General features: G+C 39.5%; 1 protein-coding gene across 1 annotated transcript; it reads right to left on the bottom strand.

The window, feature by feature from the left end:
* LOC128374321 (inactive rhomboid protein 2-like) lies at window positions 1–27,152 on the bottom strand. The gene is made up of 18 exons (XM_053334611.1): window positions 27,034–27,152; window positions 13,807–13,956; window positions 11,767–11,918; window positions 10,747–10,930; window positions 9,856–10,077; window positions 9,029–9,157; window positions 8,273–8,382; window positions 7,765–7,983; window positions 7,315–7,426; window positions 6,844–6,918; window positions 6,369–6,530; window positions 5,987–6,075; window positions 5,826–5,889; window positions 5,571–5,665; window positions 5,344–5,419; window positions 5,146–5,246; window positions 4,476–4,629; window positions 1–837 (listed from the first exon to the last, which is right to left on the bottom strand). Exons 2-18 carry the CDS (start codon window positions 13,942–13,944, stop codon window positions 406–408), a joined length of 2,514 nt encoding a protein of 837 aa, XP_053190586.1. The 5' UTR covers window positions 13,945–13,956; window positions 27,034–27,152; the 3' UTR covers window positions 1–405.
* Between the last annotated feature and the right edge of the window lie 107 nt (window positions 27,153–27,259).

A 27,259-nucleotide genomic window follows, 5' to 3' on the forward strand; every position in this document is an offset into this window, starting at 1 on the left:
AAGTGAAGGAATCAGACTCTCACTCTGTAGATTTTTTCCTTAAGGTCCACACAGCTCTACGCAGGTTTGATGTCCCAAGTATCTTTTCCTGTCCTCTGTTTCTGAGGATCTGCTAGACCAGTAGCAAGTTAGTATAAGTAATGCCAGACTTGACTGACGAATTAAATGGTTGAATAAAGTTTTATGGAGGTATGCGAATCAGAGGCTGAGAAGAGACTGATCCAGTTCAAACACATGGACTCTGATTCATTCCTTTGATGAAAGTAATAAAAGAAACATGATTGTCACATTCTTCAGGCCACTGAGAGCTGGCCTGGAATTAACTAACTTAGTCATTGGCTAGAAGCTACTGGATCAGCAGCGCAGAGGTTGTGGTCATCTTGGATGTCATTAGCTGCCAAGTAACTAGTGCACCACATCATCAATGTTGTGGTCTATGTCATACTTTTCACAAAACTTGTTAGTGAAGGGCAGGCAGGTGAGATGCTCCAGCCAGTGCCAGTTAATAGGGTAGATATAAAACCAAACGATGAGGGAAGAGAACAGTCCGAAGTAGGCGACCAATGAGACAGCGATGAGGATACGTTTCCGGTACTTGTCAAAAGTACCAAATGTGACATAGGGCAGGAAGGCAAAGGAGAGCAGCAAGCCACTTAGGAAACCAAAGATGTGGGCAATGTTGTCAATCCATGGCAGGAGGCCGCACATGAAGAGGAAGAGGACGATGCCCAATAGTTTGAGAAATGCCTTCCAGGGTTTCTCTAGAATCTGCCAGCCTTGAAACAGCTCAACAAATAGGCAAGCGAGGAGTCCAAACTGAGACCCTGCAGGACCAACCTGGAGGGAGAAAAAGACAAGTCACAAACTATCCCAAAAATTCAATGTGAAGCCAGACTAACAAAGACAGTTTATTTGGTTTTAGTCCAAGAAGAAGTTGGGCACACTTACATAAAAATATCATTCAGAAGACTCACGTATGGCTGAGCATCATCATCGATGATGTGCACTAACGATAAGATGCATACATCCTGTTTACGGATGACTCAGGGCTTTTTGATTGAGTCAGAACTGTGTTTCAGCCTGAACCATGAATATGTTGTCATCTTAGATAGATCTTAGATTATAGAAGGTCAAACGTGCAGGTTGAATAGATTAAAGTTCAAATTTGTCACATGGCATTTAATTATCAATTTTATATCATGTTGTAAATAAATTTCCGCATAGCAAGGGACAATCAAAATTTGCATCTCTGTTTCTGTTGTTTCTCACTGTCACAGAGGGAATAGTTTTAAGCATTTTAAGTCATGTTTTTGGAGAAAAATGATGTGACTTACGTCTTGCAAAATATAAGAGCACACTTCCACACACCGTTTGTATACAACCAGAGCAGCAGAGATTTAACCTGATTACTAGCAACAGGTTCACATTGCAGAATTTAAGGAGCCATTATTTAAACGTAGACATCATTAAGAGACTTAATCCTGACCTAGGGAAACACTATTAACTAATAATGAATGGACATCGGATTTAAAAACTACCAACATCTCTCTCCAGTCAAATGATTCTTGACAGCGGGAAATACTGCATTGGTTTGGGGAGCCTATGCTATTCATGTTTACTGTACAAAGACAGTTTTACCTGCATGCAATCTTTTTTATTTAACATCTAGTTGTGTGGCAGGAGTACAGTATGAGCTCTGGGTCAGGCAGTAAAGGTGAGCAGATTAGAGTGACGTGGGGGCTGAGTTTGGAGGCTTGGCCCTGTCAGAGGCAGATGGCTAATCTGTGAAGACGTTCGATTACCACAAACAGAAAAGCAGCGTGGAGCAGCACTCTACCCACACGAAGGCTGACACGTTCTTACCATGCGCCACGGTCACTCACCCTTGGGTGTGATATTAAGTAGGGGAGCAAACGTTAAAGATGCAACGAATGAATTGTTTACTATTACACATTGCAATGAACTATTATGTTTCCATTACATAATTTTAATTAAATTCCTAAAACAGAGTATTTGTGTGTTTTAAGGGAGATAACTTTTAATCTATCTGACCCGCCACTTGTCTATGTCTAGTGGCACCATCCCCAAAGTTTCAGCAAAAGTATGAAATTACTGATATTCTTAACCACAGACTATAAGGCTGCTGCAATATTTTCTTCTTCTGCATAACTGTTCAAGATTCAAAAGCACTCCGTGCTGGAAGACAGGGACTGAAACTGACTTTGACATTTGCATGTCTGTCTGTAAAAGTTTAGGAGGAGAAACTGGAGTTGCGGTGCTTTCACATCAAATCTGATCTTCCCTTGAGAAAAAGATTCCAGTCACGGCTGTTGTTTGGCTGTTTATGCTGAGGCCATGAGGTCCTCTTAGCTCAACAGTTACAGAATAATCCACTTAAACTGCCTCTTTAAGTAGCTTGACTGCCCTGTGTTGTGCCTTGCATGTGCTTCCTCTGGTTAATCCTGGTGGTGTGAAGACCTGGAAATTGGTCAGTGCTAAGGCGAGCAACACGGTGGGATTTCTGTCTCTCACGTCAAGAAACGTCATAGTGAGAGACACCTGATGTCTCACCACACAAATATCAGATAAGAGCAGTTGGGGTCAGCTCATGAAGATGATGACAGATGTCTCGATGACATCAAGACATAAATACAAAGCCAAAAGGCAAAAAACATTTCTCATCAATTATCTGTCATACATAGATTATTTTGTTAAAATTGAAATTATGTAATATAAAACACATCAGTGTTGAAGTGTAAAATGATATTTTTATTCATCCACCAAAATTATATCAAAGAGGAGCTCCTTCAAAGATGTGCCAGTGTTTTCATTAAAATCTGTGTGGAACAGAAGCTTCACCAGTAAAGTTTAGTCTATGCAACAATTGTCTTTGTATGAAAGAAATAAACTAATCCCATTCACTAAATACTGTAGCAGTGGCCATTGTGGACTCAAACAATAGCATTAGGCTAATCTGTTAAAGGGGAGAGTGAGACACAATGAGAAGAACACCAGTGCCAGTAAACTGTAGGTAAACCAGATTGTTTTCTTTTCACATGCAGTCATCTGTACAGATCAAAATGCTGTTTTTTGGAAAAATTAGAAAATAGTAGAGTTACTCCCAAAAAAGGACAAAAAGAGTGTATACTTCTGTTTTGTCCTTGAACATATGGTGTAAAAACAGGTGTCTCATGTGTCTCACACACTTAATCTTGCGTGCCAAGAGGATTGTTTCAACTTTCCATCAGTGCTTCCGACAGGACATTACAGTGTGGATTAACTATGGTAACAATGTCCACATAAAACATACTCATACTTTAATGATGCCATTACTTGATTCTTTGTCCATTCAATTATATCTATTGATGCTCCTGTTAAAAATTCAGCTTTTCAGTGTATTTAAAACAAGCTGCTACCAACATAAGAAAAATAATGTCTGACTGAAATGTTGGAGAAAAGTACTCATTAAATTAAAAAGCTATGGTCTGTTTAGGAAAATCATGGTCTTTAAAATGCTTGATGTATCTCGACACGTTTTGAAAGATTTATCCTATTTTTGAGAGAGCTGGACTGGACAGAACTGCCACTGTAAAGCAGTCTCATATACTTGTCAGCTTAAGCCGAGTTTTTCCAGTCACTTGCACAGTTAACACCATGAAGTGTTTCCTGTGCCCCCCTAGACCTCTGTAGATGGGCAAATCAAGTCTGCTCTAATAATCCTCAGCAGGAGAAAGCTCTTCCAGTAAGTGAGCTGAGCTAAGCTGAGCCACGCCAGTGAGTGTGAACAGCAGGGGATACACCATAGCTACAATGGAAATGTGGTAATGATGTGGAGCTTTTTACTCTTCCACCAACATTTCCTAAATATCACCAATAACCTGTCAACATGAGATGTAAAGGCTACATTGATGTGAATGGCACAATCAGACCAGGATGCTGTAGCTATTAAATCTAAATATTCACCATAGTCAGCCCTAATATCTGGGGAACGTAATAACTTTGAAATTTAATTCAAGAGGAGGAGCAGAGGTCCATATCTCAAATCCCTCTCACTGGATTAACAGCCCAGACATCTGAGCAGCTCAGAGATCAGTATAGTATGTGCACTTGATTCTGTGTGTGTGTGTGTGTGTGTGTGTGTGTGTGTGTGTGTGAAGTACTTAAGTAACATAAATAAATCAGCCACTTCCTGGCAATCCTGACAGAGGCTAGTGCTTGTCATGTTGCTGATTAATATTAAACTCTAAACTAATCTGTGAGACAAGCTGCTTTTTTCCACTGTTAGCTTCTTTCAGATTTTTTGCACCTGCAAGATTACAGCAAAAATATCCCATCCAATCTATTTCTTGTGATGTCATCTAAATAAAAATGAATTTATCCTGGTCCAGGCTGATTTTCCAAAACAAAACAAAAACAAAACACTTGTCTGTACTAAAAAAAACGAAAACAGAGCCTGCATGCAAGTAAGGACCCACCTCGGCTCTGTAGGGAAGGAACAAGGCGGAGGCGAGGTTTCCTGTGATGCCACTGAGGATGTAAATGATGGAGATGCGGACCCAACCTGCCAGCTTCTCCAGGTCTCTAAGTATGGTCATCTGGAACACCACTGAGACCACACAGTGTAACAGCCTACACACACAGAAAATATATCAGGCTGAAGATGACACATCTGAACAACACTGTGTTAATAGTAGTATTAATTTTAACACAATGCATTTTTTCTGAAAGCTCTTTTGGATCTGAGGGATTTCCCAGGTCACTGGAATTAACAGTAAGTCTTGCTCATGTGAGTAAACAGCTCACGAGCAGCAGGGCCTCATTTACAAACATGTCATTAGGTTTGAATCCTGAAGGGTGTTGACATGTTGAAACCACTTGGTTATCGTTCTGTTTAAAACAGCAATGTTGTACACAGCTTATACTCAGCGGCATAATCTTAACCCTTTGTTACAGCATATCATACATTTTCTCAGTGCTACTGAGCAGTTATGAAGTGATGTGGTAAAATCTATACCCCAGTGGCTGATTCAGTTGAAAGGGCTCATTTAAAGCTAATGGCAATTTGAGATATTGAAACTAGAGCCCCATCAAAATTTGTTAAAAAATATTAACCTTAAAAAAACCTGAAAGTAAATCTTTGCATACCCAGCATGGAGGAAGAGAGAGAGCCAGAGACGGTAGAACTGATCAGGAACATCAGGATTCAGGAAAGGCAACAAACCGCACACATCATCTAGACAGTCAACCTGCACAAAAATAGTGTAGGAGTTCAGAAATATACTGACACTAACAGACACACACACACACACACAGACATAGATATAACACGTGCAAACACAGTACCTGTGAGCACAATGTGGCTTCCTCATGGAAGTAACCATGCATGAAAGAGCAATATTCTCTGGTCGTGATCTCACATCTACAAAAGGGACAAGAAAAATTTAAATTTTATCCAGATGACTTTGCAGTGATCAAGCAAATGATTAAGAGTGGGACTTAGAGATCACTATGAGACCGTTAAGTCTGTAAAACACTACTCAACAGTAAGAATATCAGCCCACATTTCTCACCTGCCCTTAGTTCCTATGCAGCAAGGCCGGCCCTTGATGTTACAGTCCATGTGTCTGTAGCCTGTGTGGTTCCACGCCTTGGGAAGTGTACACACCTGGAAAAGGACAAGTAATAAGAAATAATGCAACATACAATCAACCACATTTTCTTTTGTAAGCCTCAGACACAGAAACAAGAATTGGAAAAGGTGCATAAAATTATTTTGTCTGAACAACAAAAAAGAAAAAAAAAAAATAGTAGCGGTGTTCCCTCACCGGCCACTTGGTGATGTCATCTGGCCACGTGTGAGGCTCTAAAGAGGCGGGCTCTTGACACACTCTGTTCTCAGCATGCGACACGGGGGAAAAGAGAGGGTTTGAAAAAATGTAATCCATGTTGCTGAGCCAATTTTAACATATAAGTTTCAAATCCTCACCTGGGATCCTGGTGACAAACAGAGCCAGAGGACCTGAAGGTTGTACCCACAGGCTCTTTGTTCCATTTCATAAAGGTGGCCAGTGTCTCCTGAATAAACAGTGTTTTAAATAGTTTAACACAGTAGTATTTTGCTTTATTTCATAGGTTCACAAGGGGATTAAATAATAAACAGAAAACAGTTGATATCACTGGTAGTTAACTTACGTTTTTAAAAACATTAATGTAATTATCTTTATGTGCCAGCATGTGTTTAGGAGTGCATACTGTTTCTATTTTGTAAGTAATTTCTTGCCGCCAACTTTCACTGACAGACCAGAGCAAAGTCTTACACGCTGACACGCTAAGATACTAAGCATCAGGGTGAGGGAGAAACCACGTACAGAGCAGTCTTTGCTGTGGGTCTGCACACATCCAGAGTTGTCATTCTGAACGCAGCAGCCAGATTCTCTCTCCAGGTCTTTGGCCTTCTGGATCAGTTGGACTATCTGTGAGTCCTGACGGATGCATGGCGAGAACTTGGCCCCAAGGTGGATCAGGTCCTCCTAATAAGGGGGAAAATGATGGTAAAGATGTACAAATGTCAAAAACCCACACATGTTTAAGGGATTTGCAGGAAAGAAAAACTAAAAATGAAAAAGAAAATTAATGAAACATGTCTGGTCAAGTAAATCCTTAAATAGCAACAGCATTTGACAGGAAATGCAGTAAAGAGTTAGTGTCAAATTCATGAGGGTATAACCCAGCACCTTGAATAGGATGTATGATCAAAAATATGTGGTGACATCCAGACTGACTTACAAATTACAAACCCATATTTTAATACAGCAGCTAAACTGAGACCAGCAAGAGACTCACAGAACTAGGTCCGATCCAGAAGTTCTGCTGTTGGATAAACTTGACACTCTCATAAATGCCTTTGTTCTTGAGCACCTATAGAGGGCGACAAAGTGACACAGATGGCAAGGAAAGTGCTTAGCAAAACAACTACCTTAGCAGTTACAGACAGAAGTGTTGATGATTTATGAGACAATAAAAAATAAAACACATTTTGTTTTTCAGTTTGTTTACATTACATTTTCTCTCCATAATCAATCTTTCAGCAACAAATAGTCAATAGTTACTGAAAAGTTACCAGCTTTGATTATCAATTTAATTTTAAAAAACTGCATTTTTGACACTACAGAGCTTGTCAAAAAAGGTTTGTTTTTTATTATTTCACAGTAGACCTACTTATTCTTTAATGCACATAGATATTTTGCAAACAAGTGTCTCAATTTTCAAGAAACTGGTAATTGCGTGTGAACAGATTTTAAAGTTTTCACTCACCAGTTCAGTCGTAGAATGTTGTGCAAATCCCACAGGAGCAAAACCATATGTACAACAGGCCAGCAAGGTGATGACTACATGGACAAAAGTGATCCAGTAGGTGAAGTAGGGCCTGAAACACAGCAAACAATTTGACTGTAAATCATGTAGAACAAGCAGAAATCATGACTGGCCTATACTGATCAATCCTGGTGTCAAAAATTACATGACAATGGAGAAAAATGTTTGTAATCTCATTAATTCATCTTAAAATGACTATAACCTGTAAATCACCACCATTCTCTCTCTTGACAGGTTTTGTGTCGCTTTTTACAGTTAAAACTGCCCAAAAATCTTCAACTATAAAAAAAAAAAAACCCACTAAAGCAGTTGACTTCACTCAGTAGTTTTTCTTTCTCTCTCTATCTATTAGCTCCATTAGTACGTCCTTCACATCTATTAATTCCCTACCTGTGGCTGTGGAAGTCATCCAACTGTTTCTGGACGTTGCTGCTGAGACTGCGTCGATAGTGCCGGTTCAGCCACTTTCCCACAACGCCCATGCCATACTGACGCTTCTGTTTGTCGAATGCAAAGTGCTTCACTTGGGAGGCGATACGACGACCACGGCGAGGATGACTTTTCTCAGGTAATACTGTTGGTGTCCTGAGTGTTCGAGAAATGTCCTTACTGGGGTTTGGGAGGAAGGTGAGTAAGTAGTAAAGAAATTTAACAATGGAAAGAGAAAGGGCGGGACAAGAGACAAAAGAGGTTGTTTTAGACAAGTACAGGTACAAATATACAATGCAATAAACAGCACAAGAAAATGTAAAAGCTACAAAGTATATCTGCATTGTTATTCAGTGGTTTTAGTGCTATATCTATTATTATAGCCATCTGATGAGAACTACAGGAGCATCAGTGACAGCTAAAAGACTACGTGTTTATAGATAGTGTTTTTGGTTGAATAATCACTCACAGGCTTGGGAACCCCTGATCAGGCTGGTCACAGGGAGCAAAAGAGGCAGACATGGGAGGCGACTCAAATACATCATCAGCCATAGAGTACAACTCATCATGGGCATCGACCTATGCAGCAGAGGTTATAGAGGTCACAAAGGAAGAGGAAGAGCAGTGAGCAGCCAGGCATTATGTGTGTTTAAGAAGGTTTTTCAAATATACACTTATTAGAAATGAATGTTCAACCTCTCATCTCCACTTTGCAGACCTTTTTCAAGCAGCAACTAAATACAGTACAATCGTCAGACTGAGCAGGAGAGATGGAAAAGGAGACTAGAGAGAAACTTTTTAAATCTACAAGGGAGAAAGAAAGCTGTAGCATGAGATAAGAAATTGAAACAGCCCTTCCTGACTGGCGTAACATAATGTGAGAGGAATAAGAGATGTATATAGATGGCACAGCTGCTGATCTGGAAGCAGATGTGTGTTTTGACATGTTGTTGAACGTGTTGCAGAAAAGAACACAGATGAAAAGCAGGATAAATATATAGTCTGAGGAAGTGGTTGCTGAATAAGGCTGATAAGAGACACAGAGAAGCAGTGAAAATGATATCTAAATAATGAAATGTGACTGCTGGCAATACTAGAGAAGAGAAAGCAAGTACAGGAAGACCTTCAAATGAACAATGAGAAAACATCTGCTAAAGAGTATTCCAGCAAAGAGTGAAATTGCTGCGGAGGCATTATTAAGAGGATAGAGTAGGAGTTTGCTGACCTTGCTGAAGAAGAGCGACTCGGACGTATCTGCAGAGTCCACAGTGTCCTCGTCCATCCAGCTGGGCCTGACAAAGCTCCTCCTGGGGAAACTGCGACCTGTCTGGGAGCCTGCCAAGCCACTACGACCCTGCACAACACACACCACATAATAAATGATTTCATACATGCATTATGCATTTTAGAACGGTTCAGTTCAACTCTACATAGAAATAAGTTAACAGGAATATAAACACTCAGAGCTGTGTTCTATTTTAAGGGAATGACTAAACATGCACACAAACATAAACAAAACAACATCTCATAACCAAAACCTTCAACCCCTAAATATGTTAACCCCTGTGGGATTGTTGATAATGGCAATATATAAAATTGTGTCTGATATCTATACACATTTTTTATTACACTCAGGAAATCAGATATTTCTTTATTTATCTATGCCATTTATAAAATCAAAATACATTACAATAATCTAGCAGTTAGAGGTATATATATATATATATATATATATATATATATATATATATATATATATACATACACACACACATATACCACTCCTACTGCTATTTAATATTTAGTTGTATTAATTTTGCCTATTAAAGCAACAAAAGCGGATTACAGATCTTAGTGTCAAGTAATTTCAATCTGAAAATGCCATGAAATCTATTTACAGTTTACAGCACCTTTAACAGACTGATTGCAACTTTAATTGCTAGATTCAATTAAAGTTGAATTGTAACACGACCCATTTCTAAACTTTTCTCAAATTCCCATGAAAGCTTTCTGACAACACACAGGTACCCCACCCACAGGTACCCCACCCACCCTAAGCAGGTTGGACGCAGCTCGGATGCTCATGCGGGCGACGGACTCCCTCTTACGTCTGGGGAAGCGGCTGTACCCAGAGCGCTGGCTGGTGAAGGAGCTGAGTGAGGTGACTCCTGGCGTAACGGGAGCCCCGTGGGTGGTGAGGGGCGTCCTGGGGGATCGATTGTCCACCTCATCTTGACAACGGAAGGCTCGTCCCCGTGCCAGGGGATCCACAATCTAGCAAAATCAAGAGATTATAATCACCCTCATATAAATATTTGATTTACACTATGACATTAACACAAACCTACATATTTTATGAATCCTCTTCCAAAAGCTGATTTGGAAGAAAAAGGAAGTGAGCTCAATACAGGAAAGAAAAGTGAGTCACTCAGAGATGAGAACTGCTATCACTTGCCTCTGTGATTGCATTTATATGTGTAAAGTATGAGGAAGAAAAACAGCGATGCTTATCAATGGTCCTCTCCATGAGAAGAGCAAACAGGTGCAGAGTAAAAAAAAACAAGTGAAGGTAAGCAACAGAGGAAAAACTTAATATTAGATGGTGAGTAGATGAGTATGGCTGTCTGATAAGGACTGAAGAGAGTGACATGATTCATCTGGGGCACAGATGCTCCACGTCTGTCACCATAAAGCGCTCTACATTATTAAAGCCAGACACATTATTCCCAGCTCTCCTTTGTAACTTCACTCTCTCGCCATTTCTTTTTGGTCCTGTCCTTCTTCAGAAACCTTTCAGTGTCATAACATTAAACAATGCCAGTGGGAGAAAAAAACCCAGACCCTGTGAAATAGACCCTGGTATATCTCATCTTGTGAAGGATGTGAATTGACAGCTGGATTAGAGTGTGTAGGTTAGGGCACAGAGTGATCACAGGCCTCTACCTTGGGCAACTTGTGTGCGGCAGGGGAGTCCAGGCCCTGGTCGATGCTTGTGGCTGTGTCAGGCTCTCTATACTGGGCCTTCAGCTTGCCGTAGCGTTGGCTGCAGTGGCGCAGGCTCTTCCTGTGCCATATCTGCTGTTTGGTCTGACAGTCTTCTCCCACTCCAAACCACTCAGCCGTATTCCTGCAGGTGAAGAGTGAGGAGGGCAGACTAAGCATCACATAGCACAGTGTCAAACAGGAAGGTCAGATGATATTAACATTGTTGTGAATAAGTATATGGAGCGTAATATAATGACAGCGTTTGCAATTTGGAAGCATCTATGAGTCATATCAAAGTCAAACTGGACAACATAATGACAAATCTGATAGAAAACATTTAAATGGATCCTATTCATGTGTGCCTCTTTTGTTAAAGACACACAACAAATGTAACAAAGATAACTGAACTTTTTAGCACCCTCCGATACATTTGACATTATTCCTTTAATTTCTGCCTCTATGCTTAACCACACGATTCATGGAATATGTTGAATGTATGTTTGATATATTTATTGTATGTTTTTTATTGATTTGAGGGACCTGAAGAGGAAGTTTCTGTGAACAAACTACAGGGAACTGAACTTGCACATATATGTTGGGTAAATGACCTGCGAGGAACTAAACTTGCATTTCCTGTATACACTTGGGCGTAGGAAAGTTATTTCCTTTTTCTATGGGTTTATTCGTTCATTGCCCTTTTACTGTGTGTCTGTACTTTAGTCACTGTAGGGTTTGACTTAAACTTCTTAAAAATGGAATCCCCCGTTTTCTTAGTTTTATTGTAATCGTATCTGTCTTTGTTTTGTGAGACTTTACCGTTTCTTGAAAAGCAATAAAAAGTGAATTATAAAAAAAAAGAAGAAGATTAAATTGCTGGATAGCGCCCTTCCATTATTGAATGATGTGAAGAAAAACATTCACACTCACTCACACACTCACACACACACACACACACACACACACACACCTCCATCTTACTTGCGAATGCTTTGTGAGAGCGAAGTTTGTCTTCCAAACTTTGACCTCCTGTCCCTGGCTGAAGAGCCTCCATCTCCAGCTCCACCGATGCTCTCTGATGCAGACCCGGCTGCCTGGCGACTCACACTTTTTTTCAGAGACGGCCGGAGTGGCTGAGCAGAGAAGGAGAGGAATTGTGTTGTCTTTTAATATGTCTGTCCACACAGAGTGGAACATTTAGACTTTAATCAGTGTTCTCAATGATCACTGCATGCAGACAGTGTGCACGAGGTTTTCATTTACTTACTTTGCGGCTTCAAAACTAATTTAGAATACAGATTTATTCACAACTAAAGAGGCACCAATAATCTAAGCTAAGCAGGGGAGAAAAATAATGTATGTATTACTGTATGAATATGTATAAATCTGTATAATTACATACAGATTGACTGCAGTACTTTACTGCCCTGAAAGGAACATCTCAGATGAAATTGCTATTAAATTATAAGACTATTAGGTAATTATTGCAGTGACTACTACAATAATGATTTTTTTATTTCCTCTGAATGTGGCCACTCACTAGCAATAAGTGCACATGTAGAACAGGACCATGACAACTCCCTGACCCCCCTCTTTGGTGTGCAAAGGCTTTTGACATAATTAAAAAAAATGCAAATTAAAAGTGTGATGATGACAAGAATGATGAAAGAAAAGCATTAATCACCATGCGTGATGCAGCAAAGCTTTTACAAATTAAGTTTTATTTATATTTGACGGGGCTCAAGCACACGTCCTGTGAGCTCACACTTGCAGTTTACAATAGTAGTTGCTCTTAGAAAGTGTTTAACAGTAGCATGCAATGCTCTAAACTCTGCCCACCAACTACTTTGTGTGGCTGAAATGCCAATGTTTGTGCTCTGAGTATGGGGCCTCCAAGGGGTAATGTGTGGCCTTGCCCCATAAACTGCAAGACAGCTGTCCAACATGCCTCCCTGCCCCAGCAAATGGCAAATAGAGAGGAACAGAGGGAGAGCATGCTACCCCATTAACACGTTTTGAAGCCATTTGAACTTTAAAAAAATAATTACTGGCCCTTTTTCTGTTCCCCTGTATATGCTAACTCTGGCTCAAATGATCAGTAGGGCATGACTTCTCCTTTCACAGTATCTGTCCATCAACCACAGTGCACAAAAATAGTTGTATGCTAAATTCTCTCTTGTAAGAGTGTTAGAGAAAATCAAGAGCATATTTCTATCTTATCCTCTAAAGCAACATACCAAGCAAAACTCATGTTAATTAGAGTCCTCCCTTCTGCTTTTGACCTCTATTTTCAGCCACATACTAAAGATCTGCTGAGGTCAGGTTGCTGAGTGCTGCTTCTTTGACAAAGCAAAAGTACACAGTATATCCTCATTTTTGTGATACTGCTTATATCCGCTCTTGGCTAACCCAACACCCCGTTTATCTGTTTCATTTTTTAATAAGCAGAAATTCATATGGTGAGTAGTTGTTAAACCCGACTGTTGTGTTCGAAAAGGGTTCAAACTTTGTGTTCATGGGTCAAGTTTAACATGTGTTTTGAATTCATCACAAGTAATGATTAGAAGATTTTATTACTACTATTTTGTTTGGTTGTATTTTTGTTACTCATGATGGCTTAGCAATATACAAAACCCATAATTACAACAGGGTTAAATTTGACTCATAACACAACAACTTTTATAAATAGGCATTTAAAAAAAGAAAAAGGAGGGAGGCCTTGCTTTGATATGAAAAAAATCAAAGAGTGAAATGGGTTTAATTTTACCTGAACACTGAAGGAGGATCATTAATAAAAGATCTTTTCTTTTTTGGCAACATTTTACTTTTTTCACTGTGTTGATAAAGCACTGAGTTTATCTTTTTGTGAAGGTTACACAGTATTAACTCAACACCCATGGTAAAGTGCTTTACATTAGCACTACAGGAAGAGGAAATGGCTATTTACACTTTTTGAGTCACAACCTGTTTGAAGAGACCGGGTGGCGAAAGACTAGTAGAGGTCAATATAGTCAACGTTACCTGTTTTGCAGGGTCATGGGACATCGTCTCCTCAGGTGGAGGTATCATTATTACCAGGCTTGGTGGCTTCTTGCTCTTTAGACGGCTATCTGATTGGCCCCCGTTTGGAGGCGGCTCATCCCCCTCCTGTGATGCCATCCTATCAGAGTGCTGGAGAAGAGATAAAAAATAATCTATGTTATTATCTATACAAAAGTGTACAACTAAAACATTTATGTCCCTCAGATGTAAACTAAATGCTATACAATAATACAAACTAAACAAAGTTGTTTGTTCTGTGCCTTATCTATTTTCAAAACTGTCCCTAAAATGTGACATGTCTATTCAAATGCATTCACACCCGTTATCACAACACAATATTATCAACCAGTATTTTTCTCTGCTACCACTTTTGGAAACTAAAATGGGAATCAGCCTTCCTGTGGTGTTGTATGATTGGAATCATACTCAAAATAAATGGCACTGCTTGAGATTGTCCACACTAAACTGCTCAGTCTAAAGTGGTCGAGCTTCAAGATATGACTAAGAGGAATATACTTAGAATTCAATATTTATACCTGCAGTGTCTTATTTTTTGGCCAGTCAGGATCAGCGGAAACAAGCTGTAAATACAACGCTTCCTCATTATCACCTGAATAGACAATGGGTTAAACCTGTTAGCAAACAATTTCCTATTATTAACACATAGAGCAGATGACTCCACCAAAGGAAATGTTTGTTAAATACTCCACACTGTTCACCAGCGAATCTCTAGCTTTGTCTGTCTGCCATTTGGAGCTGGGTGGGTAGCATAGAGTAGAGTGGATTTTTTAAAACTCTTTATGAAAGAGAGCTGATAGCTACAGACAAAAATGACACTATGAGAGCAGTGAGAGTGAACAATAACAGTAAAGTCGAGGACCACGAAATCAATACAATAAGCTCAAAGACATTATAAAATTCCGGAGAGCTGAGGGGAACTACAGAGTTGGGTTAGGTGGGTTCCATGATTAAAAATGTCCCCTTTCACATAGAAGTAGTCATATGATTTACTGCAAATAATAAAAAAATATTGATTATAGCCAAATGCTTCCCAAATGAGATTAATCCAAGACTAGACTTGTTTCTCAATGGATATTTTCAGTCTTGTCTTTAATTTAGGACTAGTCTTAATCTCTGTCTCAGCAAATAAACCCAACCCCAACAATAAAAAAGGAAACTATTTCTAAACACACAGCCACTTGAACTAATAGCGACTGGCTCTCTTCCAGCTTCATCTTAAAAAAAAAACAACATTGAAAACTTCCCTTACATTGTGATTACATTAGAAAGCCAATTTTCTTAAGTGGCTCTTAAAAGGTTCGGCATTCACTTACCACTGATGAGAAATGTGTTACATTAAACATAAAAAAAAACTAATTTCTACACAGTGCTTCTGTGATTGATTTAAGTTAATGTAATTACAAAGGAAGAGGTGGGGCGAAAGGAAGGGGAGATGCCCCTTTCACACTGTTGCACTGTGATCTTAAAAATATCAATCAACAAACAGGGAACACAAATAAGTAAATAATATTAAATGTCAGTCACTGCCAACCATACAGTAACAGTGCAAACATGGTTTAAGATTTGGTTTAAGATCAGCTGCAGTGATGCACAGTTTAATTTATATCACAGATTAAATAATACTGTTTGCAGGAATCCATATAAAACAGGGGAAAGAGAGCCAAACAGGTCAATGGAAATACTCAAAAAAAGGAAGGGAGCCTTCAGATCCAAAAATCAAGATTTAATCTGTTCAATATGTGCATGAATACAGACTCTAAAAGGAATGAAAAACACAGCAGAGGTTTGGATCAGCAGCTACTCTGGAGTGCAGCACTTTCCAAGCGTGACGTTCTTCCTCAGGCATCGTCGTAAGCTTGCAGTTCAGTATTCATGCACATATTTAAAATGTCAAATTCTCTCACTGTTTTGCATTAGATGACTTGCTGTCTTTTTTCTGAGTTAGACTGAAATAATAAAGTATTGGTTTGCATGTGAAAATATCAAAGTTTCTAACTCAGAGATCAAAAGTGGGCGGCATAGTGCACGGTACAACGTCATACACATACTTGAGCCTCTAATGAAAAAGATACACTGGCTGTGGAGCTGCCCGCAGTGACAGTGGATGACATCACCATGATCAATAATACTCTGAAATCATCACACGTCCTCCAGGTGGTAAGTAAGCTATACCCCCTTCCTCCTGAGTTGTTAACAGCCAAGCTCTGCTTATTATTGACTGCACATGATGATGATGCACACAGGAGTCGCTCTGAATGAGATCATCAGCCAATACAGATATGGTAGACCCAACTATTTTAAAAATACAGAAAGTACCAGTAAAGAGCAGTGTGTTTCTTACTGTCAGTGTTTACAATAAACACACCAGTGATACTGAACTACCTGTTATCAATAGACAGCGCCAAATGTTGGGTGAGTGCTATTCATGTTAAATCTCAAGCATGCACATACTGTACAAAACAAATGAATCATAAAATCACATCCGCTGTCTTCTCATTTGAGTTGTTGTAGCAGCACAGTTGTCGTGGCACCAGGACGGTTCTCTGTCTGCTTAAGGACAGAAAAATACTATGAAACTTACTTATTGGCGTCTTCCAGTCTTTACCAATCATAGTCAACAGCGGCGCAAACAGCCAGTCTATTCCTGGACTGGAGATTGTCTCGTAGCATTATAGTATAGAAATCAACAGCGCTGCAGAAATATCCCTATGGTGTGACAAACCCTGGCCAACACATCCATTATGTTATTATGGTCTTGAAAGCCTTGAAGCTGTTCTTGACTTGTGGTTTACAAAATCAATTTGAGACCCCGGGTGTCTGTGGCAGGAATGGCAGCAGCAGGGAAACCTGACACCGGCTCAGTCAATAATCTCCTTCTTCCACCACAGAGCCAAAACACGTTTAGACAGAGCTTCACGTATTGTCCGTGTCACTTACTTTGCCCCAACCCCTCACCTAAAAAAATTACATTTCTGTAACATGTTTATGCCAATATGGGTGTACATTTCAATTTGCCAAAAGTGTTTTTAATTATATGCAATTACAAGCTCAGACTGAAAGCCTGACTCAGCTCCCCTTGAGACAGACAGGAGGCTAATGACAATCTAACCTGTGGTTTAGTGGAATAGCGGGTAGAGGCTGGAACCCACCCACTTAGATAATGAAATAGCTAGAAATTTCACTAATGGACAGAGTGCTTAAGTGGCGGAGAGACTGCTGCTGACCACAGTCTATCAGTGCAGATGTTAGGATCCACAGAGGAAGACATATGAAGGGACTACATGTTGTATTCTCCAGAGGGAAGATAACGCAGATAACTTAGAGCCCGAGGTGAGGTACTAAGCAGGGACCAGGAAAAACACTGACGATACAACATCAGCTGTGCATACTGTACCAAAACATGTACAAATCTTTAAATTACAGATATTCTAAATATATATATATATATATATATATATGTATATCAGTTTTTCTTCCAAGAAAATAACAAGGGGCAGAATATAAAGGATGAAAACTACATCACTTTCAATTAAATCTATTATGCCACGCTATAGGTCTTGTTGAGCAACTTTAATATTATTTAGTCTGATTTGCTTGATTGATTTGTTGAGAAGTGTCACAAAAATGACTTTAAAAAATAAAACCTTTAAAAACAGACTTTTTTTGTTTTGTTTTTTGCAGGTGCTAAGCAGCAATCCTGCTCTACTGACACCACAAACAAGAAAACATACTGACTTAATTTGCTGAATCCATGACCATGACATGCTCTCAGACTCAAACTATGTCTGGATAATATCATCAGTCAGAATAAATAAACATGGATTCTTCATGAATGAACCGCAACTCACATGTGAAACTTAATTTCCAAACGTGACAAATGGGATTTGGGTGGATAACATACAGTATGTCACACTGCAGCTATGGATGGCATGACAAAAATTGAATATCACAAGACAAATCAGATCGCATTTCTGGGGTCAAATAATCCACTGGTTCATCCAAACAGCTCTGCGCATGACCATTAATCAGTCCGACTGTACTGTGTGCGTCTGAGCCACCTCCACCCCTCGTGTTTGGTGATATCACATGCTCCTCACAGAGGGCGTTACCATGGTTCAGCCTCTACCCCGAGGGAGAGGCCTACCCTCAGACTGTGAGTTTGTTTGTATGTATTCCCATTAGCCTGAGCTCAGTAGTGTTATACAGGTGTCATTAGGGGAGACAGGCTGCGCTGTGCTTGTTCACTCGGAGCTGCAGCACTCTGAACAGCACTCAGGACAAACTGCTCTGAACTTACAAACACCACACGTAACCCACACGAAACCCACACGTTAAGGGTGTGGACAAGATATCTTGTTTCATTTTCAGCCATGCTCATTCTACACAGCAGTTGATCTGCTACACTCATGCCAATCACACTTTCTGTATTGGCAACACCAGACAAGCATGCAAAATAAGGGTGCTTTTCTACTCTTGGCCACATAAGCTTATCAACACGATATTGTGTTGTTCTCACACCTGAGCCACAATGCACATCCATAACACTGGTGATTTTTTGTTTTCTGCTTACTATGTGTTGAAAAGAGAGACTCTTGCTCAACTATGGGCATTGTGAGTGCCAAGCTGTTGTAAGCCTTTTTCCCTTACACATTCAAGGCTTTTATATCACCCGGCAAATCAAGTTATAGTAGTCGGGTAAGAATCAGATGTACTTCAGTGGTAAAAGTGTTACCACAGGGCCATGTTCTTGACCAGAGAAGGATTAAACACAAGAAAAGTGTTATAAATAAGAGCTCAGGATAAATATATAATTTCCTTGATGACGGGAAATTACATTGAGTTTAATGAGGATTTATGTAAGATGAGATTTGATTTTCTTATAGAAAAGCTACTGGCTGAACACAAAGGACGGGCCTGTGATATCTATCTGTACAGTAGGCAGGCTGTAACTAATATTCTTAATCAATACTCAAAGCCACTGAGCAAGAGTTTAATATATCATTTATACTGAACTGTATTCCACTCAAGCATTCAGGCTCATCATTTATTGGTTATTAAATCCTCTGAGTATGCAGTGTCCGATTGTCTACTCAGCTACAGTGATGCACAGTAGCTCAACAAATAACCACGTGCAAAGTTTCACATCATGACATACAATATTTGTTAAAACAATGTTTATGAACTCAACCCAGAGACGAGATGTTCACATCCAATAACAAGCATAAAAGGTTGTGATATCACAACAAGCTGGTGAAGCTCTGTAAACAGAGCCGTGCTCCCGTTCATGGTCTCTCTCTTGAGACTGAAAATCTTATCGTTGTTATCTTTGGAAGCATTACTAAACAAACTGCAGTTAATGTTTCTGCTTTCATGGTGAAAGATGTCACCAAGTGCAACAGCGTGGCCCACTGACATGTTTTTAATAGTCGTTGGACAGAGGACGAAACCAAATTCTTAATTAATCTTTGGGGAGATGGCTCCTTTCTTAGTTACATCCGGTTTGTTGTTGCTTTCGCAATTATATGACATCACACAATACACGCTAGATGACACCTCAGCTCCGACGACGTTGCCACGGCAACCTGTCAGATTGGTCATTAATGTGGCCCAGTCTGAACAGAGCCAAATTCAATTTGGACACTTGCTAAAAGCTGTGTGGACAGTCAGGCCTAAAAATTTGAGAAGGAATCAGATTTGAATCAGATTTGCCTGCAGTCTGAACGCAGATCAAACAATTCATACATTAAAAAGGGTTAAGGTTAGGTCAGGTTAGGTATTTTAGGTTGTTGCCAGTGGAGAAAGTGCAGTCAGAACGTGGTTTTTATGTCGTTAGACTGATCTATTTAGACTTTATGTGGTTAGATTGATCTATTTAGAATAAAATGTGCAAGTTCATTTTTAGAGATATTTCACCTTCACTTTTGTCATGTTGCAGTGCATGTAAGACATCGCTGTGCTGACAGTGGTAACGTGCCTCCTTATAATTATTTGGGCAGAACATCAGATCAACGCCTCTAAACATCTACAGACTTACAGCTGTGCCAGTTGTGGTATCGGTGACAGAAACACAAAAAATGCCTTAAATTCCATGTTAATGTTTTTTTTTTTGTTTTTTTTAACTTTGTGCAAGTTGTGGAGAAATCCACTTGCCTAGAGTACACTTTTTCTTGCAGAGTGTCATCAAAACAACAAACTTTCTTGCATATTGAAATGACCCATGCTCCATATTTCACTGTCCTTTTAATCAGCCCGTTTCCTTCATATGACAGAGACTGACTCACTTGACCACATGTACATTTTTAGACAAATTTCTTCCACTCCAAACCTTCAGATTTCCCTTTAATATTTCTCAAGTTCTCGAGAGTATTTATATTCACCATGTTGAACTGATCCCTCTGTTTGACACTGCTCACATAAACCTGAGAGATGTTTGTGTCATAAGTCAAAACTACTAACCTACAATTCTCGAGTGGCCAATGGTGCGTGCCAATATTCTCTGATGTGTGCGAGAGGAAGGGGCTCTTCTTTGTGCCACATAACAAGAACATCATTTATAGTTGAAAAACCACTATTCCAATAGGGCAACTGAGTTGCTAGATTTACTGGGCTGATATGGTATTTTAATTGCCCCGGGCAATCGGCAAGCCTTATTTTTGAACCATAACGTGTTTACTCAATTAATCCTCCCTCACATTCTTTCTTTGCATCTCTGCCTCTCCCTTAAATGCCTCCTCATTTCCTTCACTTGAGTCTTAATCTTGCGCCTTAGTCCCTCCCTCTGAAGACGTGAGGATAAGAGTCAAATGAGTGGAGCGAGGAGATGCTTAGACAATATTGCAAAACATCCTTCCTCCTGTTACATGACTTGAAACTTGACTTTTCACACCATCTTTTTCTACAGTAATCACACTTTACTGAAAGCTAACTGTACCTCTGAAATGACTCATTTTAAGAATGACATTTTGAACCAGTGTATGTTTTAACTGTGTACGTTGACAGTGGAAACAGCTATCATAGTTAGCGCTTTTGTTTGTTAAATGAGGAAGTGACCCTTAGACCATTGCCTCATCACTTGTTGTTCTTAACATCCACTCAGTTTTCCACTGTAGATCCTCAAAGGGACGCACAAAAAGGCATGAGTAACTGTTAATGTACGAGGAGTGTTTGTTTAAACTATGCAAAACATGAATGCCTTAAACTTTAAACTGAACAAATTCATGAAGAGCTTTTTAAACAAGTGTTTAAGACGTGCCAATAGAAATCTTTTTCAGACAACATACAGTTACTCAGAGTCCTGCAGCGTGAGGCATGAATGGTGGTGGTGGGTTAGGTTAGGGTTAGGGGGTTAACTTCACTGTTAAAACTAAAGACAGCATCGCAAAGCTAAAGCAAAGTGACGAGGTTCAGAAAATGTTCACACTCTCACACACAAACACACACGTCAGTAAACGTGTGAACGACATCAAGTACACGAGCTCATCCGCACTAGCAGTGGACACTAAGACAGTAACATGAGGAGTTACACTGAGAGCCAAAATATTTGTTTCTCTCAAGCAAACAAATAAATATTTCTAATGTCCAACAATGCTGATGAACCTGATAAGATGGCTGAAGCAGATAACACATTTCCAGATGATTTAAGATGATTTTGGTAACACCCTGCTACACCAGAATTTGATCGACTTTTGTACTTTTTGTTGACTCATAGACTCTCTCTGCCATCATCATTTCAAAATTTCCACTTCCTAAGTTTCATTTTCAGTTTGTGGTGTCTAATGTCTGCTTTTTACGATATGTTCATAGTGTAGTTATTTTAGCATTACTCCTAGGAGCGCTCTTTTTGGAAGACTGCCTCAGGCAAATCTGGAGTAAAGGTTATGGGAAGAATTGGGAAACAGCAAAATGGGCAAACATAGCAGATACATTTCCACTTCACAACAATCCTGAAGTCACAAAGCTTTCCCAAGTCAATTACCTCTGTTCAAGAAAAAAGAGGTAAAGAGAGGGATACGACATGTTTACAATGTCCACAACTGCAATCACACCGTGGACACTGGCTCTGTTGCATGCATCAACTTTCTACTAGTGAGCAACTGGGTCACGGTTACGCCCAGTACTTATAGTAAATTAAATCTATATTGCTTGAAATTTAACCCAGAAAGTCACAACTTAAAGAGGTCAAATAACTGTGTGATATATGTGTGATATGTGTTAAACTGTATGCCTCTATATGAGCAATGCATGACTGCAGTAAACGTGATATTGAAAACAAAACATACACAAAACTATCTTGTTTTCAAAATATGATGATGAAATTCTCATTTTTTACTATGAGCACAGTGACTGTAGGATTTATAGAAAAGTAAATGCTGCTTATGAAAATGAACTTTCTTCCCACTTCGATGTTAGAATAAAACAGATTTTTCCTGATGCAGCCTATCTGTTTTAATAAACTGAACTTTCGAATATTCCTGTGTTGTAAATGAAAAGCATAGGACAGAAAACTAGTGAAAGTGCCTTACACATGGGCCAGCAGCCAGCTGGCAGAAAGCCTTTGAAGGGGAGTACTGTGCTCTAACAAGACCTTTTTGAAGACAATCAATACCTTTGATGGCTCCAATGAAACACCATCCTCCTCCTCCTGATAAATCTTTATACAACAATGGACATGTCTGGTTTGGTCTGTGTGCATTGTTGCCATGTGTGTAGAGTATAAACTGATCATGACTGAGCAGGCAGTCATTATTCTAGCAGGCGCTTAATCAGCTAAAAGCGTAGGAGAGTGTGAATTTCAATAGTCTTTGTGAATGTGTGCTTCAACAATTGAAACTGCCCCCCCTCCCACTCCACACTCTTCACTAAACCACAATATCTGATAATGATGATGACTCCCCATACAAAACCATGATTCTTCATATGCCCCCACCCTTCCTTGGCTGATAATAGCACTGCAGCATCTCAAGCAAATCAATAGCTAACATTTAAAAGCTATTAAAGGGAAAGTAATTCAAGTTCACTATCACGGCATCTTGTGATACATTTTAAAAAATTACCGTCAAGCTTTGACTTAACCGTTCCAGAGATAGTTTATAACCTTGCAACATCTTCCAAGAGTCTGCGTGCCTGAACTCGCATAACAGCAAGCTTCTATGCAAAACCACAGCAACAGCCTTGTTCTCAGTCCAGCAGCTCCTTACAGTCCTCAAGATGTGACCTAAATAACTCGTCTTTAGACAGTGAGAGCATGCATAGAACAAAAAGTATTGATTTGTAAAAGGTGCTACGAGTGTGTGTGTGTACATGTGTGTGTGTGTGTGTGTGTGTGTGTGTGTGTGAGAGGCAATCTGCCATGCGACGCAGCCAACTTCTGAGGGTTTGATCAGTGAAATTCCTGTCAGCTGGCCCAGCTTGGCTGTTAAAACTGAGAAAGACAAAGTAGTCTACTCTCGCTTGCTGTCACAAGTTAACTGCCATGCCAGACATTTCGCCCCCCTTCCCTCCTGGATTCCCAGAATAAATGTAAAGCCACAATAAATGTAAATGGTCTGTACAAACTCTTCACGCCACTGGGAGCTTTACGGAGAAACAACAGTATCCACATGAATCCTTTTAAGGTTTATAAGTCTTTGGGTTTCAAAGCATTTCCTGAGTGTGCCAACATTTTGAGATGTGTCATACGCTGTGGAACGAGGGCTGGCATGAGAGCGCTGCAGAAAAAATTCCAACAACCTGGCCCACAATTTGATCCTCATGTGACTAAAATGTGTTGTTATTATAAAAGAAAAACAGGCAACTGTGTTTTTTGGGTGTGTCATGGCATGGGGCCACTGGAAAGAGATATCACAGAAAGGAAAGCCCCTATGAGGAAGAGATGACAGTGTTTGATTCCCATTCTGTGACGAATTGAAAGACACTAAATACCACTGAAGTTTCCATACTTCTACTAATAACATCAGTGAAATAAGTTATACATTAACCAGATTTTATTGTTAGATAACATGGACTATGCACAACCGGATCTACCATACGGGTAATATGGGCAACTGCCCAGGAGCCCTCGAGCAGAAAGGGGCGCTCAACGATGAGAGGAAAAATAAAGTGAGTCGGAAACCTATTATGTCCAAAACACAATGTGCCCAACAATAACATAATCCAACATATACTGGAATAAAACAATAGTTGCTTCCAAGAATATTTAGTCTCATGATCGACTGCTTTATTAACCAATCACCACAGCTGGGCAGGTGATGGTTGGTTAGCAGGCCACAATGCACTATGGGTAAATGAGCATGTGGGGGAAATGATCATCTGGCGGAAAATGGACAGTGTCGGTGGTAACCAAAAGCACAGCAAAGTAGTAGTCTTTTCGATAAGGCAAATTGTTATAGGGAAGGTAACAGCGGAGAGACTGTGAGCTGATGATCATCTGTTGTCGCACTCTAATGTCTACATTTTTTTTAAAACCACATGTAAACAAACAAAATGTAATTCCTTGGAACATGAAAAAATGAAACAGGGTGCCAAGAGATGTGCTCTTCCATTTTCCGGGATTTGTTTATAATCATAGCAGAGCTGGCTTGACTTTGTGACCCTTTGGCTGGCCTAATGTTTCCTTATATAGCAACAGAATATAAACTCTCTAATTTGCACTTACAATCGTGCTTGACACAGTCCGTTAACTCAGTGACAGGTGCAGAAATGGTGCAGATGCACGTAGGTGCAGCTGCTGCACAGTATCTTTTAGCATCTCGTTGTACATCATAGACCCTCCCTGTCCCTGCTTTTACAGTCAATTTCCTTATTTTCTGGAATAGCTTCACAAGTGCAGAAAGCGTGATTACTTGATGTAGACTCTAATGGAAAACACCATGCAACACTTCTCCATTATAGCCTGTTTGTGGTTGGACAGAGAAGCAGGCACATACAGTAAATCAGATACAGAGGGGTGCTGTCCCGGGTAATAAATGTATAATGGAGTTATGAAAGTTTGAATCAATCTGTCACAATCCAGGAATAGATCTGTAGTCCCTGCATGTCAAGACAGCATGTAGACTAACCCTTTAGATTAATATCAAAACATTTTTAAGACATAACATTTGTTTATTATTGATCCCTTAAAGTAATTATAAAAAGTCCTGTTATATTAACTGATCGGACCAAGAATCCAGGAAGGGTCAAGAATAATTAAACAAAATACTTCTCCCCTTGTTCTAACAAATGAATGAATCACCTGTTATTTTGAAGTTCTGAGTCATTTGTTTAGAGAAAAAAAAATCCACATTTATTCCAGCTGTGAATGTGTTTTATGGTTTCTTTACTCCTTTACGATGGTTAACTAAACATCTAAACAAAACAAGGCATTTGAAGACGTCGCCTTGGGTATTTGGGACAATGATTGACATTTTTCATCATTTTCTGACATTTTAATGGACCAAATAACTAATTGATTAACTGAGGAATCAATAGGTTAGTCAGTGATAAAATCTGTGATGATGTGTGCTGGGGAGGCAGCATTAAGAAGAGGGATGTGATGGAGCTTGACAGGCTGATGAGGAGAGCTGGCTCTGTGGTTGGCAGAGAGAAGGACCCTAAATATGACAGACAGAATTGAGAAGGTCTTTTGTCCCCCACACCATATGGCTATTCAACTCTTCCCATCTATGGCAGGGTGAAATTAACATTGTGGCGACCCATGCTCACCTGTATTCTGTCATTAGGCTGCTGCACTCTTGGTTACTTGTGAGCTTTACGCACAGTTTTAATTTGTTAACATATTTATCTCCAATTTATACTATTTATAGTAGTAATTATTTTTGTACTGTTAATCACCATGCATTCACACTACCTGCACACTTGTTTTCATTATTTTATTCTTGTGTGTATTACAGGGCATAAAATTAGCACCAGCCATCAGCTAAATTCTGGTAAAATACTCATGTAGCTGGCAGATTTAATTCAATCAGTAGCCACAAAAACAATTGTAATCTATTCAATGGCTAGAAAAAAGTTAAACATTCACTAGCTATTTTGGACAATATTAATTTTGCAGCCTGAATGGGTGTTTTTATGTGTTGCATAGACTATTGGATGCCTAAATGAATACGTATCTATCTATCTATCTATGATCACTACTAAACTAACATGTTTATGTTTGTGAGTTTAAATTTTTTAATATTTTGAATACATTAGTAAATATCATAGGACAAAAAATGTACCTACCAGTAAGGGCCTACTGAAAAAAACTCATGCAAGTAGCCTACACAACCACTAGATTTTAATTGTGAAAAAGTGGTCACCATGGCACCTCAACCTTCAGTCCACTGGTGAACATCACTGTTTCTTATGTCATTCAAGACAACTGTGCAGAGTAACACTGACCCACATTTTCAAGCACTGACAGTCAACGCTGTTAACAAGTCCATTACTCAAATGGGTTTGTTAAGACAGCTGTTGCTATTTTTATGTGAGAAACTCCTACACACACACGCCGATAATAAACATAAAAAGCCCCTTCTGAGAACTAGTTAGCAAGAACTATAAACGTATGTAATTGTAGGTGTAATACCTATTATTCCTACATTAACTCGGAAGCTAGTCACCACACACAGTCACTATTTCAGTCACCATGTCTTAAAATTATAAGTTTCGTAAGTTAATCACACAGCAGCTGAAACACTCGTCTTGTTGATATGGAGTAGCTTATTAAAATGTAAAGTCATTCGGATAAAAATGTCTCGGTTACGATAAGCTCCGGTTTGAACACTCCCTCCTACATTCCCAGGGAAACAAACAGGCGGGGTGTAACACCGAATGAATTCGTCGGCACATGGTGACTATAATTAACTTTAAGGGGATAAAAGAATGACATTTGAGATGAATAATGACAGGCTGTGAGTTTGTCTGGAGTAACAAAGGGCTAAGGTTTGCTCGTCCGGGTGAAAACGACGGTTAAAACATTTTATATGTCATTTTAAAAAAAGCTTTGACTTATAGACTTAGCTACATTTATTAAAACTTTCCTCATTTGAGCTCTTATACGCAGGGAATTTTTTTTTAAATATATTTAACTTTTTATTTTTAAATTACAATCATCGCTAACAACCGTTGGCCCAAACACATGCTCTTAACGTTCACTTTTCACGGCTTTTACGGTATAAACACGATAATTAGTCTCATTAAACTCACCTCCAAGAAGAAACAGCCGGGTTATTATTCATTAGCAGGAGATATTTGTCCGAAATACTATCATACTGTAAAGTACTGTCCACCAGTGTGTTTCTACTTCCCTCTTTCTCTTTTCCAACATCCTTGACTACAGCTCCACGGAGGAGTAGTGGGAGGAGTTACGGGCAGCCTTACCCACGGAGGAGTCGAGCTGGGTCCGGGCCAGCCTCCTCAAAAAGCCGCCAAC

This window comes from Scomber japonicus, chromosome 2 (assembly GCF_027409825.1).
Source record: "Scomber japonicus isolate fScoJap1 chromosome 2, fScoJap1.pri, whole genome shotgun sequence".
NCBI lineage: Eukaryota > Metazoa > Chordata > Actinopteri > Scombriformes > Scombridae > Scomber > Scomber japonicus.

What these genes read in the sequence shown, in the direction of transcription:
- LOC128374321 (XM_053334611.1), bottom strand. Translation starts at nt 13,944, where the DNA reads ATGGCATCACAGGAGGGGGATGAGCCGCCTCCAAACGGGGGCCAATCA. An exon ending in GTTTGTCACCAGGATCCCAG is followed by an intron (nt 5,890 to 5,986) that starts GTGAGGATTTGA and finishes TGCTGAGAACAG; the next exon opens with AGTGTGTCAAGAGCCCGCCT. An exon ending in TGCATAGGAACTAAGGGCAG is followed by an intron (nt 5,420 to 5,570) that starts GTGAGAAATGTG and finishes TCCCTTTTGTAG; the next exon opens with ATGTGAGATCACGACCAGAG.